This window comes from Ostrea edulis, chromosome 1 (genome assembly GCF_947568905.1).
Source record: "Ostrea edulis chromosome 1, xbOstEdul1.1, whole genome shotgun sequence".
NCBI lineage: Eukaryota > Metazoa > Mollusca > Bivalvia > Ostreida > Ostreidae > Ostrea > Ostrea edulis.
This window is the reverse complement of record NC_079164.1, coordinates 11017351-11034179: the sequence shown is the minus strand read 5'-3', so window position 1 is coordinate 11034179 and position 16829 is coordinate 11017351. Positions and strand designations below refer to the sequence as shown.

The window sequence follows — 16829 nt, the reverse complement described above, 5'->3', positions numbered from 1 at the left end:
TTTGTCAGTGGCCTGCATCTACATACATACCGGTAATGAATAAGATGAAAAAGAAAATGGGGTATAATATGGGATGGTGATATTGTAAAACACAAAACGCATATTTAATCCAACAAATACCTGGGGTATGGAAATTACTATGTCAAATACTGTAGACTTTGGCGCACATGTCACATTTGAACTTGATAGGAAAGCCAATAATCTCATGAATAAGATAATATGAATATAAGGAATGAATTTTGCATCGTTTTGTATATGAAATATAAAGAAATTGAAAACCTAGGGCAATTTCTGCAGTTATTCCTTAAAAGTCCCACAATCACCTTCATTTGAAACCGAGACTCGTTAATCAACGAGAGACCTTCATATCAACTAATCATTCCTAAATAAACCAGAGACCCCTATATCAACCCCAAAACAAACCAGAGACATTAAACCTGAAACCTAAAATCAACTCAAGGGTCGTGATTCGTTAAGACTTTCTACACAGGTCCACATTTTGTCGTTATAATGTTTACGTCATTGAAGTAGTCCATAATATTTCAATCACCAAGTTTGTGTTTCACAACCTACAATCTTGTCATTCTAAATTTAGACTTGTTATCCATCTCTTGGTATAAAATGAAAATCTTTTTAAGATATCCAAGAATACTGATAGCTGCATGAATTTAATATCATTTAAATTGACAATATTTTATATTCAGGTGACTGAAAAAAGATTACACCCCCACTCCTATATTTGGTTTTCATTAGACACCTCGTGTAATCCCATTATGAACGTCCTGTTGGTTTCGAACACATAAATTTAAATACATATTGGAACTGCTGTACAAGCTACAGCGACTCTTTCTATCACTTTACTGTTAAGGATTGTGACTGTCATGTCTCTGTACACTGGACGACACACTAATCCGGGCATCTCAGTAGGTCGCTCAAAGGCACATTCGGCTTGGGTAATTCTGATTGGCTGGCGGTAGCGGTTTTCGTCAATTATCATCGTCCATGGACATAACGAGAGTTCCTCCATTAACACCATGTCACCTGTGATATCAGAATTTCCACACAGAATGTTTCTACGTTGATCTGTTATGGCGTTTGTGGATATATCGTTACTGATATCTCTTTGCTTTATAGCTGTGGTATCTGTCATATAGAAGGCTTGCTGGGCTATCCATAAATGGACGTATAAAATTACCTGCATAATGAAAATATGAAAATAGATATGATGTAATGAAAACCGTGCTCACTTATTTTGCTCTGTTCTGTTAAACTTCGTCTTACTAACGACTTTTTACAGTGTTTAATGAATGAAAGTGGTTGAGATTGAGGGAAATAAGATCACTTTTAATAATTCAGAACTTTAGAATCATCGAGCAACGTTTCATGATACAGAAGTAAGTAATGAAATAAGACAGCGAAGAAAATATTTAAATATTCCTGAATTAAAAAATAAATTATAGTGCTGTGTTTGAATTGCATATATAATTAGACAGTTTGGAAATTTTATAAAACGGGATTTTCCTGATAGATGTATCGGTATATAACGCATTTTCTTCAATAACTTTGAGATCAATAAAAATAACATATGCGAAAAATCTCTGGCATTCATTTTTGTTGAAGTAAGAAATCAATAAACAAAACAGTTTAAGTTAACATCATGAGCACACAAACGACACAATAAACAGTGTATATATATTGATTGATTGATTGATTGTATATTGTTTAACGTCTCTCTTGATAATTTTTCACTCATATGTTAGTAAACGTCACCAAGACGGGTGAAGGCCTTCAAATTCAGTATATATATATATATATATATATATATATATATATATATACTGAATTTGAAGGCCTTCACCCGTCTTGGTGACGTTTACTAACGATATATATATATATATATATATATATATATATATATATATATATCCACATAATACATAATAATATTAATCGATGATATTAAGAAGCATATTTGTGGTTTTTAATTACCTTGTAATTGCTGAAGATGTACATGATTTCAGTTTGAGTCTTCAGAATAACTCGATTTGGCTATGGGGCATAATTTCATGATTTACACTTTATATATACAAAACATGGAAACTTTTCTATTTATGATTTGTCGAAAATTAAATATTTATCTTCATTTTCTGGGCTTTCGTGTCACGAGTCTTTCGGGTTTCATGTCATATGAATATGTCAGATGACATTTTTTACACAGACTACTTCATTGTGGATTTTAGCAAAGATATGCTTGTTGATTGTGTTAACAGAGGCCAGGCTGAGATTTATCTTTCATATCTTCCTCTGTTTAGTTGTTTCAGCTGATTACATACATCAAAGGCAGATAATCATAGAATACAGAGATTTACATCTTTTTTTTTGTTGGTCACATCGTGTTCACGTTTTATATGTATTTGATACATCAGTCAGTGAACTGAATCTGTTCGGAATTTTACAGAGATATTAGCCGATATAGAATAGATCCTTCCATTCTCAATATTGTTAAGACTTTCAGAGGAAGGACCAGCAAGGATGTTACGAAACATCTCATTGGTCAGGTTTTGAAATATATATAAATCCGTAAAACATCTGATGTAGTACAAATTTCACTGTTATGACTAAATGAAGGGTATCTCCAAATCATTATATGCATAATTAGGACCAAAGAAATCGCGTTTCCAAACACAATTATATTCACAGTTATGAATAACTGATATGTGTCTCCAAAAAGAGCTATGTAAACAGTTATGGCTAAATGAAGGGGATCTATTGTAGTATATCAATTTTAAAAATTACAATATTGCAGAAACTTGTATTCTTAATCTTTAAAGAAAATCTTATTTTGTCGTCATTTATAATAGTTATTTTACGGTTCACAATGTTTGGATTTATAGAATAAAAGGTAACCTATTAGATAGTTTAAATATACATTTACGTACTCAATTATCAGAGAAAATTACATATTCTGTTGCTACAGATAGTGATCACGTGAACCGTATCCAAGGAAATCAGTACATAATGATTCCAATAAAAAACATATGTCCTTCAATTATGACAAAGTGTTTCCAGAAATTGAGGGCAATAAACGTGTACTTGTATATCATCGACATATACAACCATTTCCAATAAGGATTTCAATTTCATCAATCATACCAATTAAAAGCTTCACAATAATATATGTTGTAAGTGTAATGTTTCAGAGAAATTTGAAAAAGAACTTCTCACATTTTAGGATGCGTTGAGATATGATACATTGTATGCAACAATTCTAGAATATTCACATTCTTTTGAGACACACACAAATAGGTATTAATGTGCTTGTTTATGTGTCAAGGATAACTGTATGTACATGGTGTATATTCTAAATTGTTCAAAACTATTGTCCTAGAGGATAGAATGGGGCTATAATAGGGGGTCAAAGTAACTATTGTCCCAGAGGATAGCATAGGGCTATAATAATGGGTCAAAGTATATAGAAAATAATTTTCAAAATACCATATCCTCTACAAAAATTTGTCATAATTGTTATACAAGCAAGTGTACATTCAGGTTTGTTGACACTTTGCCGCCGGGGACAGGATAGGGTCACAATGTGGGGATCGTTGTTTTACATCAGAATATATCGGGGAAAATCTTTAAATATCTTACTACAGGGTAAGTAATATTAATATTCGATATTCCGCATCTGACGAAAATTCAAATTTGTTCAAATCGTAGCCCCGGTGGTAGATTAGGGCTAGGATACGGTTTCATTGTTCTACATGGGGATGTCTGAGGAGAAATTTGAAAATCGCAAGAGGAACAGGGCCGTGATAATCATACAATCATTCTCAGGTTGAACAGATGAGGAGATTATTTGAATCGTGGTACTGGGATATGATGTGGAGCCACAACAGTGGATTAAAATTTTACACTGGAAAGTTCGGTTAAAGTTTGTAATTCCTGACATTGTGGGGCTAGGTTGGGGTCATAATTAGTGTCAACATTTTAATGGGAATAGAGAGATTGTAAAAACCTGAAGATAGGCAAAGATGATTCAGGTTAGCATTGTGACTTATAGGTCTCTTGTTTTTCTTGACATTATTTCCCCTATTTTCAATGTTTCAAAATTTTTCAAACATTAGATTCATTCATTGATTGATTGATTACGGTTTTACGCCGTTTTGGCAGTATTTCAGCCATTTTGCGGCGGTTCAGAAACTAGAATGCCACACTATCACCCAGTTTATACAGAAAAATGGTGATTGGAAACTACATGTATCATTCATGTGTATGCATTTTCCACATCCAAAATAATTAAGTAAATCAACAAATCACAATAATAAAGATTATATCTAAAGATAGATGCTACTTTTCTAAACGTTGAATACAAGATTTATTTTACATTTGTTTCGGTGTTCGTTTACGCGAAACAGTTTTTTATTAATTTTATTTTATATTTCAAGTTTTCAAAACTTCTAGTTACATCAACATAATTCAATTTTAGTTGTGGCACAATATTGATCAGCATTCATTATATTTGTAAATTCCTTCTCAGTTATTGTTAGTCATTAGTTTATATTCACTTTGCTCAGCTTAGTTATTCCATGCAATGTTTTACTTCGTAATTTATATTCAGTGAATGCTTGATTACAGTGTTGTGCACCATTCCACATTTATACAAGATCAAACTGCGTTAAAGTTAATAGTTGTTTCATTATGACCTTCATGTCCCTGGATGGTGATTAAAAAGCCAATTCACATGGTATAAAATGTAGAGCTGTTTGATGACAATTAAGCAGCAATTCAATTGTTATAGGTGAATTTATCTAATTGTGCGTTGTACAAAATTATTGTACTCATGTTGTATGAAAGCAAATTATAACACGTTGACAAATAAAACAATGAAATAAATTACAATACTGTATGTTCTTGTCTTCTTTTTGTATTTGACTTACTCTAAGTCTATACATTTATGTTTTGTGAAACACAGGACCAACAGGTCAATGCAACCCACCATTTCAGTATGTTCTTACTGATACCATGACTAACTAACCCGATTTGGATTCTTGTGCATCCATTTTTATCTGATGAGAAATTCCAACATTCCCTGGGGAAACGGGAAGCTGTATATTGCTTAGCCTCGTATTCATTTCTTGTTCAGGGTATTCACATACCTTATAGAAATATCAAGTCTGAATCATTACATGTATATACTTTGCAAGTAATTTATGAAAGTTTGTGTTGTGGAAATCTAAATCGATGTATGATATGCAAGGTGAAGATAACGAACAGTGATCAATCTCATAACTCCTACAAGCAATACAAAATAGATAGTTGGGCAAACACGGACCCCTGGACACACCAGAGGTGGGATCAGGTGCCTAGGAGGAGTAAGCATCCCCCGTTGATATGATATGATATAAAACCGCCATCGTGATATATGTAAATGACACTGATATTAAATATAAGTAGTCTGCCATTTGTTTTCATTTGTCTTAGATATTGTATGCAGAGCATATAACTTTACAAAATCATTTTTAATATTCCTAGGGAATATATGCTTTTAGTATTTCTCGAAAGACTACACCACTCTTATCACCTCCACCAATTATTTCCAATGATCGGTAAAAGAGAAATAATCATTTTCTAGGTACTCTAGTCCACGAAAATCACATTTTATCTTATTTCAAAACTTTATTAATAAACAAAGGCAAAAAATCAATACATAATACATATGTATAAATAAAAACAAAAAATAGAGAAATCATCAAATACATAAATAATAGTTTCCAATAAGGATGTAAAAATGAAATAAAATCGTCATAAAAATACTTTTAAAAAACCAGATGTCCGTGACACATTGAGTATTGTTGGATATTTTGATATTCTTAACACTACTCAGTTGTTAAGACTGTGAGCAGTTGGGAATGGCCGTACAAGCCACGGCCACTCGCTGAAGTTTGCGTTTGTAACGTCGTGTTTTTCTATCCATCAACTTCACGGAGAAGGTTCTGTAAACTGGACGGCATACTAAAGGGACAGGGCTTGATATTCTTGGTCTTTCGCAGTCACATACTGCTTCCTTGATTCTCTTTGGTCTCCGCATTCTATTCACATTTGTCCGCAATGTCCACGGACAGATAGACAGTTTGTTTATGTCCACGGTGTTGCAATTCCCCTGAAATGGACTGCACATTCTCTGAGCATTTCTTTTTTCTATTGTGTGATTTGAATCGTGCTGCACGTGGTGAAATATGACCTCTTTGATATTCCTCTTTGTTGACGGCAAAGTCATAGCATTGCAAACCAATGTTATCCATAACAGGATGAAAGCAATGTGAAATGAAATTGCAGACTTCTGAAATACACAAAAGAAATAAAATAAGAAAATATTAACATAGGAAGCAATTATTATTTCATTGATATTTAAAAACTGTATGCATGGTAGCTTTAATGAAGTAGTGTAAAGGTAAAATTTAAGACTGGGGTAATTTCTCTTTTAACATATTGTACTAACCATGCTTGATTTTCAAGTGAAATACTTAAGTGAAAGTGAAGATAGACATACTTATATGATTTCGTTGATCTTATAAAATTCCCTCGAATTTACCAGCATAAATACAAAACGATAAACTCATCTTAAAAATAGTCACTGGTATCACAGTCGGTATCATTTCCGTTAAATCAAAAACTAGGAAGTAAGAATGCGAAGAATATAAAAACAATCAAACTACACAAAGTAATCTGAAAAGGAAGCTAGCAAACAAACTTCTGATAAAAGATGGTTTAGCGGTTGATAGACAAGAGCTTCGTAGATAATATTGTTGTTAGTAAACATTGTTTGCTCTTTCAGCCAATCAGGCTGCTCTATTTGGATTGTATTAGATACAAATAATTTTCTAAACCAATAGGAACAACTTTACTTCTGAAATCCCACCTGCATTATCTATTAAGTGTGTTTGGTTCGGAAATATACACCGTGAATGTAAATCTAACATGCATTGTGATATACACCATCACTTACAACCAAGAGAGGTGATCAAAAAGCAACAATGAATGCAACATATTTCAGTCAGTCAATATGCTGATAATTTATCTGGATATTTAACTCTAATCAAGGTTATTTTCTTTGATGTGTAGATTCTTTCCCGTGAAATAGATGTCGTTTTTTTGTGTTTAAGGAACTATAATGGTTGTACGAGCTCCATTGGCGGCTGTAGTAAGAGATTACAAAGATAACATTTAACTCTGAAATATACATATAAATCACACAGTCACCTTCAGTTTAACATAATCAATACTGTTAGTACTCAATCGTACTTTTTGTAGATTGATGAATAAGAATTAAGACTGACAAATCTTTAAGTATAAAATTGTTCATCTAGGATCAAGCTCTCATTACTTACATCAATATACATCCTTGGTAATCTTATTTTGGGAAGTTTATTCAGAATATAAAGCGATTCACTGAACACATCATAATTTGATAGATTTACGTTTCCAATGTTTTATCCTTGATATCTCTACAAATAATAGTGATAGCCACCTCCTCGTGAATGCATTGTTTAGAGCGAGATTAATATAAGCCTTTTGGCTTGTTTCTCAATCTATTTCATGTATAAGACATTGTTTGTAAACATTATCTAATTATTTACGAATAAATATTGTTTAAACTAATGCATTGTAGTTGTAAAATATGCGCGCAGGAATACAGATAAATATAGTAAGTATAATCTAAGGTATGGAAATTCCGACAAAAATAAAAGTAGAATGTAAATATACAAAATAAACTTCATTTCTGAAATTACATGAGGTATGAACTGCAAAGCTTCATACCGGCCTACTTTTCAGAACGCGGTAACGCGCTTCACGAAGTATCCTGGCGTGAAGCGCCGTAGTTCATATCCTTACGTACTTCAACTTAAGGTGGATCGATCCTCATGTGACTTATCAATATCAATGGTTGAAAGTGAAAACCCTGTATTAATTTCCACTTAATATAGTTTAATTTAATCAATAACCAAAGAAGATGTATGTAAAACTTATACGGTACCAATTTTGATGCACCAGATGCGCATTTCGACAAATAATGTCTCTTCAGTGATGCTCAACCGAAATGTTTGAAATCCGAAATAACTATGAAGTTTTAGATCTAAATATAGCCAAAAACAGCGTGCCAAACAAGTGGAGCCAAATTCGTCCAAGGATAAGAGCTATGCATGAGGGAGATAATCCTTAATTTTGAAATGAATTTCTAAATTTTATAACAGCAATTAAATATACATCCGTATTTTCAAGCTAGTAACGAAGTACTTAGCTACTGGGCTGTAGAGACCCTCGGGGACTAACAGTCCACCAGCAGAGGCCTCGACCCAGGGGTCATAATGTAAAACTTATACGGTACCAATTTTGATGCACCAGATGCGCATTTCGACAAATAATGTCTCTTCAGTATATGTTGCTACCTCTTTAAAGATGTCAGACATGCAAAAACAGAAGTATATAATCACACATTTTCGTTAAACAGAGTAAAAATTGATAAAAAGTTGTTGAAATGACAAATTTTAAATGTCAACAGTTTAAAATATGCTTTCATGAATATATAAGAATTAATTGTGGATATTAGGGAAATCATCGTATAACAGACATGCACTAGAGGAAATTCCAACAGAGGAGTTATTGACCATGACAATATTTTTTTATTATAGATAATTAATTATCTATGAAAAATATAAACTTTTTCAGTATCAATAGTTTAGCAATTTTTATATTTTATCTAGTGAATAAAATTCCTCTGGAAGATATATTTCTACATGTATCATGTGCAAAATTTAATGAAATGAAGATTTTGCAAAAACCTATGACATCACATGAGGATCGGTCCACCTTAATACTGAACACTATCTTATTCAGAAAAATTAATTTCAGCAACGGCAGTACTTATTTATACCTTTCTGCATGCAAAATAGGAACAATGAAATTGCGATTGCTGGAACATGCAATGTTATATGGTAATGTTAAAACAAGGAACACGTTGCATAAATATGGTTGAGAATTACACACATTCCAAAACCTATACAAATGGTAAAGTTTGCCTTTTGTTTTGCATTAATTTACTTGTACCACGTTTATTGTCATAATTGGTCATTATCATGCACAAGGATGTAGAAGTTGTAAGTTTGCTGGTCAAATCACGTGACTATAAAATGTGACATACATTCCCGCTTTGAGGTAGGGGGGAAATTTATCAGCATCTTATGATAAAACAAGTTAATGCGATAACTCCTGTCGTGCTGATTCGTTAGATATCCACTGCAATACACAGTATTCTGTATTCCCTACAGGAGTACTGACAACGATCACTTTGTGTTATCTTCGCCATTTCATAGGTAAAGCCTCGAAAAAAGAAGGTTATTCCATGAATTCAAATGTTCTGTTAACGTTATTTCCACTGCTGTATCAACAGAGAAAAAATGATTAGACGCATATCTTGTCTTTAATTCTCCTATATATTCGGGGGAAAAAACCTTTAAGTAATCGATCTTAATTATATTGTTTTAAATTTTACAGATATAAGATCTTATGTTATAATGTTCTTTGTTTCATTTAATTGTGTTTTATTGTGGCTCTCCTTACCTTAGAGTAATTTGTTTTCTATAAGGCATTATATAAATATCATTATTCATTACTTTACATCCCATTCAATATTTTGGGGTTTTGTGTGTGTGTGTGGGGGGGGGGGGGGGGTTAAAATATGCTGTTGTTGTATTTGTTTGTTTGGTCTTGTTGTTGTTGTTGTTTATTGCTTTACATTCCATTCAATAATGTTTATTTTTTATTACCTTACCTCCTATTCAATATTTTATTTTATGGTTAGTAGTCCCCTACCGACGAAGGGGACTTTAGGTTTGCGCTCCGTCCGTCTGTTCGTCAGTTCAGTTTTCCGCACTTTTTTTCTGTTCTTGCAGATATTTATATGATATTTGGTACGTTGCTTTGCCATACCAAGGTACAGATCAAGTTCGAATTTCGTCTCGGTCCGTTGATTTTTCACTAATTTATGGCACTTGGACTTAGCAAGTATCTTATCTTTGTAAATAATAGTACTACACTCATTAAAACTTCTAGCATAGTAATGCATCAATATAGCTAAATTATTCATGATCACGTACATGTCACAGTTTATTGATTTGGTTAAAGACCTAAACCTAATTATAAATTTGTCTTTTTTCCTGGTCTAGTCTCTACTCGAATAGTAGTTGATTTCCACCCATTCCTATCCTGGTTCCCCAATTTTCCCTTTTACCATAACCTATATGATGAACGTTGAATATTGTTGTGGTACGGTATTTTTTTTTTTATGAGTAAGGTAAGGACATGCAATGGTAATTTAATATGAAGTATCTTTGGGACAAGGAAGACATTAATTGTAAATTTCAGGACTCCTGTACCCCTGGAATCATAGGGGCGGGGCTAAACTGTCACAAATATATACATACGGTAAGATAATTGAAGTTTTAAAAAGACTGCTTGTCAACAAATTTACCTACCTATGAAATAATTCTGGAAAACCATGAAATGTGATGCAACCTATTTATGGGACCAATTTTTTTTTGCCCTATCGGGACTATGTATTGCCATGTAATACACTCAGAATGCTTGTTTTATTATCTCTCTTTTTTTTTTTTTTTTGCTTTTCCTCCCATTCAGGATTTCTTTCATTCATGCAGAGTCGTCACTAGCATTAGGTGTACAGTCATTTACTATTATAAATGTCGTAGGTTTAATGCAGCTCCCCAATTGAGAATGTTTCCACAGCCATTGCCAGTCGTAATGAAAAAAAACAACAACATCCAAACCCAATTACGAATAAATTGGTCCCATAAATAGGTTGCATCACATTTCATGGTTTTCCAGAATTATTTCATAGGTAGGTAAATTTGTTGACAAGCAGCCTTTTTAAAACTTCAATTATCTTACCGTATGTATATATTTGTGACAGTTTTGCCCCGCCCCTATGATACCAGGGGTACAGGAGTCCTGAAATTTACAATTGATGTCTTCCTTGTCCCAAAGATACTTCATATTAAATTACCATTGCATGTCCTTACCTTACTCATAAAAAAACGAAAAATGGTGTTCAACGAATGGTGTTGAACCCACGTGTATCACAGTATGATATTAACCTATAGCGGTATAAATTCGTTTTTACACAGTTTCTATCTTTTCATATCCTATGTATTTCATCTTAATAAAACCTTTTTTAAAAACAAGAGGTTTTGCGGATATTTGTGCACATTTCTAGGTGATATCTTAACATGACATATTGAGAATATAAACACGAATGATTAAAACATGGTTACATATTTTAATTTCATAGCATTGCACTCGTAGGGTTTTTTTTTCATGAAAAGGTGAAACGCGTATCTGCATGTTTAAACCGTTTCTGCTTAGAAACATTATTGTACGGGTCGTTAGTACAAACTAATCTGTGCAAATGTCCAGAAAGGTTTGACTGCCCCACCCCCCACCTCCTTACCCCGGCCCTGTGATACATTTCATCCATGAATAAAGATAAGAACTTAATTATGATCAAATAATTAGGGTTATTTCTTATTTAAAAACTCTGTATAAGACTTATTTCAATACCTTTATTATTCAAGAAGACAATTGCAAGGAAGACGGAAAAGTTCCCGTTAGTATTAGTGATTGTCAACGAGTGCCCCCACGTAAAACTTTAAGTACTGGAAGTACTTCACAGGTAACCAATAGAGTACCCGGATAGTATCTTATACTAAGATAAAGTTCTCCCCTCAAGAACGGGGTGGGTATATAAGAGCGAGTCGTCGGTTATGTCTTTACAAGGAATTCTAATTACTAGAAATACACAGTCAACAGAACATTTGCATAAAGTCAGAATGGTAGGTATTACTATTATATTCGCAACCCTTTAATCAGACAGGTACAATCTAATTTGTTTTCGTTATTTGTGTCTATAGTATTCTATTAACAGCCATGTAGTATAAAAGATCAATTCAGAGTAGCAAAAGAAAAGACCTAAGGGAGAAAAAGTTTCCGGAACAAAGCAATCTAATTAAAATCAAACTTCTTAGATCTGCGCCGTATACTCTGCTGATAGTTCTCATGAATAATCCCAACGAAAGGTCATGCGGACATGACCCCCTATGGGGTTATGTCAGATCCTATTGTAGCGATTGTGAGTGTATTCTAGGATCTGATTTTAATTAGATTGCGGAACAAAGTCACATTGTAATAATATCAACATTTTTGCCGTATATGTTTGAATTGTTACAAATTTAAGCCTAAAAATTATTATTTTCAATACTGACGTCAAAGTTGACATTAACGGTGTTTCCGTATGTCTTAGCATTGGGATTCAGAGCAGACCTGTCCTTTAAATGATATCAAGATATTTTGATAACTAGCAATATTAAGAAAAATTTACAACATGATTTTTGGGAGTATTTCCGTCCTTGGGTCAAAATTTAATAAATACACTGTACCTACCAAGTACCGTATATCAGGATTTTTTTTCGTCCGCGAATCAGAACCTAAAACAGCATATTAAATTTACGTGAATAAAATTTTCACTATTTCAATGTCATAGCGAAAATGTAATTCACGATTATTTAAACTTATGAAGGAATTGCGGAAAAAAGCCAGCATTTGCCCGTATAACTCTTAATTTTAAATGCAAAAATCCAGTCAATGAAACAATTTACACTGTTTCTGAGTTACTGTCGCAATTATAATTAAATCTCAATTTGGAAGATATTCCTGCTTCCCTCTATCTCGGACGATTTCGGGTTTTGTTAGCATGTAATCACTGAGCTTTGTCAGCCATTTCCCTCCAAGCGGCTTCGTCCGGATGAGAGATAGATCAACCCTCATCTAGTCTATTTCGGAAAACCCACTGAGCTGATCACACACCTGTGCTGCATACCATTTTTTCAAAAACAAGTTTGCACTTTCGTTTACACTCAAGCAGATATGGACATTATGGCTGTATAGTAACGTAAATCTTTCGTTATCTTCACATAAACGCAAAGAAGTTGATTTGCAGAGAACAGCTAGACAAAGCTCCGACAACTGTAGCTTTAATGCAAAATAGTTATCGATAATTATTTTCAGCGTTTACAACAGTCATAAACCAGATATAAAGGAACTTGTTTTTGACACTTTGGTTCATATGTATACCCTTAGCTCTTAAAGTAAGTGGAGCTGCGCTACACCGCTGTAGCTACACGCCGGGCTCCTTTTAATTGTCATAGTTCGAATCCACTTAACACCACACTTTTACATGTTTTTTAAAACTTCGCCTTTTCAACACTTTCGTTTGTATTTTGTATATATGTTATTTCAGTAATCTAAAATGCATAATCATGCTTCATATAAGACATTTAAGTGAAAGCAAATGGTAAATTCTATTATTTCACCAGAGGGCGCGTTACGCAGGCTTCACTTACATAGTGCGAGTAGCGCACGGAACTCTAGGTAGAGAATGGGTAAATTTCTGAATAAGAACGCAACCAATTAAGTGGGACTATATCTGGAGGTACCAGGTTTTGCTCCGAGGACAATAATAATTGATTCTGTGTTACTCGACGTAAGTACATGTACCGCGTATAAAATCCAAGTCCAGCGAACATTGCCGTGTTTGCCAACCTTCTTGAGTTCTGTTGTTGTATAATGACTGATGAATGGATGTATATTGCTAGAGGTAATTGTATGCATCGGCTATGTCCTCTGCCAAAAACACGGGATCAAAGTATGTAAGTATATAAAAATATGATTTGGTAATAGGGAACTAAAACTGTGTACTCCTGTATCATGCTGCATAGTACGAGATCTGTTAAGATTTCCCTGCTATGTCTACATATTAAAGGCATTGCGATATGTGTAAAACAGCTTATTGCATTTGTTTTGGCTAAAGTCACAAACTAGAATTGAACGAATATACAAATGTAGATGAACTTTTTGTAAAGACTAAAACCAAATCCGGCCCAATATGTTTGTCTTGGTAAATAGTTTATTTTTTCCTATTGTTATCCTGAATTGGTCCTTATTGCTGTAATAGTAATGCGCTACTCATAACATATTTCCTTTAATTTTAGGGAAAATTTCTGATCTGCATGACAGTAGCACTGTGCATATTTCCATCGGAAATTATTGCAAGGAATGCTGGGAAAATTCTAAGTTCAAATGGGAACCGATTGTCTTCAATTCTGGTTAAACGAAACAATCAGCAATGTGAAAACGTACAGGAGTACCACGATACAGGATACAACATTAATCTTGCCAGTCTATGTCCGTGGGAAAATAAGCTGAAAAGTGAACGGGGACAGTTTTATTATGAAGCGGAATGTCAATGTGACCGACCAAGCGCCAGTTACGTCACCAACGACAACATCCGGTGTGAAGAGGCTTATAAATCTCTTAAATTTGAAAAAGTAATCTGCTCAAGTAATGGATGTAGAATAGGTTTTGTGGAAAAAAGAGTCCCAGTTGCATGTGTAGCGATTTACTCAGGCTAACCACCAGTTCTATATCTGTTCATGGTAGAGTGACTCCTACTATTTGTTATGCATTTGCCGTTGTCTTTCATTTTTTTGTCTGTTGATTTCAAGCAATAAAAATATTTATACTTAAACGTTATCCTGTATATCTACCCCTGCTGATATTTTAGAAGTTTTTGATTTTATTCCTTGTAGGCAGGAATGAATAAAACAAGGTGTGGTTGTTACCGAGTAATCATATTTATATGGACACGTACCTTAAACAAATGCTTAATCAACATTTCTAGCTGTTCTAAACATGTTCAGAATGAACGAAACATTTAACAGAGTAGCAAATTATTAACAGCTAAAGCAAAACGCAGAGGAGACATTGAATTCCGTACACAAAAAAGCAGGGCATACAATTTTAACAGGTCCCACAGCAAATTGATACAAATGGTAAATACCAATGCAACAAAGGGACTTTCATGGGATCATAGATGATTCATCAAATAGCGAATAAAGAATAACATTAATTTGAATTTTCAACATAGGTCGTACATAAGTACATACCCCTCTGGGTCCTCCATTATCCTAAAGTCTTCTAAAGAAATAAATAACCAAGCATAAAGTAGATTTTCTGGAGGAGGTCTGGGAACCTACTGAGGGGGGGGGGGTCTAACTCTGTAATATCAGGGGCTTCATCACACACCCCACCAGAGCTTAACTATGGACACACTGAAGGCATAACGGCAAACTCTTCAGACCCATTGCCTCTGCAGATTGGTCCACGCCACCTCCTCTCTTAAACGGAAACCTTGAATCAAGTCATGATAGATAGATAGATAGATAGATTGTATATTGTTTCACGGGGCGCTCGAGAATTTCTTGCTCCTTTGGAAACGTCACCATTGCCAGTAAAGGGCTGTAAAATTTAGGCCTATGATCGGCTCTTACCGCCTTTGAGCAGGGAGAGATCTTGATCGTGCTAAACCTGCTGTGACACGGGACTTCGGTTTACGCGATCTCATCCGATGGACCACCCCATATAGTCACCTCTTACGACAAGCAAGGGGCACTGAGGACATATTCTAATTCGGTTTCCCACGGGATTCCATGATAGAACATCCGGGGGTAAGTCTCAATATATAGCCAGCTTCCGGGGTGGGTGGGTGGGTCTTACTATATAGCCAGCTTTCGGGGGAAGTCTCACTATGGAGGAAGTCTCGCTATATACGCTGTCTTCCGGGAGGAGTTTCACTATGGGGAATTCTCACAATTTAACACCGGATCTGATCAATCCCTGTTCAGTGTTCCGTGTACAGGATGACAGAAGCAACTATCCACGTCTTCTCTAAAGTTTACACCCGTTATCGATAAATACTAGACTAAATTGTTCATAGAAGATTGGTCCTTCTCTTGCGAGTAAAATTAAACATCTTTCATTTCAGATCCGTATTTCTCATATTCTATTTAAAGAATAATATCTACCGTATCTAGTATGGAGTATAAAATCAACGGAATGTAAGTGTGGTTGGTTGAATATTGTTTAACGATCTCGAGAATGTTTCACTCATATGGAGACATCACCATTGCAGGTGAAGGGCTGCACAATTTAGGCCTAGGCTCTACGCTTACGTTGTGACACGAAGCCTCGGATTTGCGGTCTCATCCGAAGGACCGCTCCTTTTACGACAAGCGAGGGTTATTGAGGACCTATTCGGTCCCCAAGGGACAAGTATATAATAATGTGAATAATCAGTGATTCACATTCTGTAATTTAATTTCATTTAAATTCGCTATTGTAGTAATCTTTTTAAATGTTACATGTAGGTTGAGCGGTCACTAATGTGTCGCTCTTTATATCGAGAAATATAAACAATGAAACGTTAAAGCTTTACTCAAAGATTCACCCTCTAATTTGTCGCGGAACCCGTTATGCATAACCTATCACGTTTTCCGCTGCAGCTAATCACCTCGCTTACCCAAGAAACTAGACAGTGATTCCTTATTTTTAAAGAGGTATAGCGCATTTGCTGACGAAACGGCCGACTCGGAAATCTGTTATATTTAAATATAAGGTCAACGTTTATTATGTTTCGTTAACCAAGATAAATAACTGCCACAGTTTAGCACTACTGACATTTATATGAGTCATTCTTTAATCAATAAACCATTTTCATATTTGGAATGATGGAACAGTACACTATTTTCATAGGTGCATTTATATTACACAACAACCCTTTTACTTATGGCATTACTTGACTCGCTGTCTTTGTCTGACATAACTGCAGCGCCTTTAATAAATTTCATCAGTTCATTTGCCTTTGG

At 34.4% G+C, this 16829-nt stretch overlaps 1 protein-coding gene across 1 annotated transcript; it reads left to right on the top strand.

Moving 5' to 3' along the window:
• The first annotated feature begins 11858 nt into the window (after positions 1-11858).
• Positions 11859-14630, top strand: LOC125665480 (uncharacterized). Its single transcript, XM_048898128.2, has 2 exons — positions 11859-11903; positions 14118-14630. Exons 1-2 carry the CDS (start codon positions 11901-11903, stop codon positions 14535-14537), a joined length of 423 nt encoding a protein of 140 aa, XP_048754085.1. The 5' UTR covers positions 11859-11900; the 3' UTR covers positions 14538-14630.
• Positions 14631-16829: the final 2199 nt, after the last annotated feature.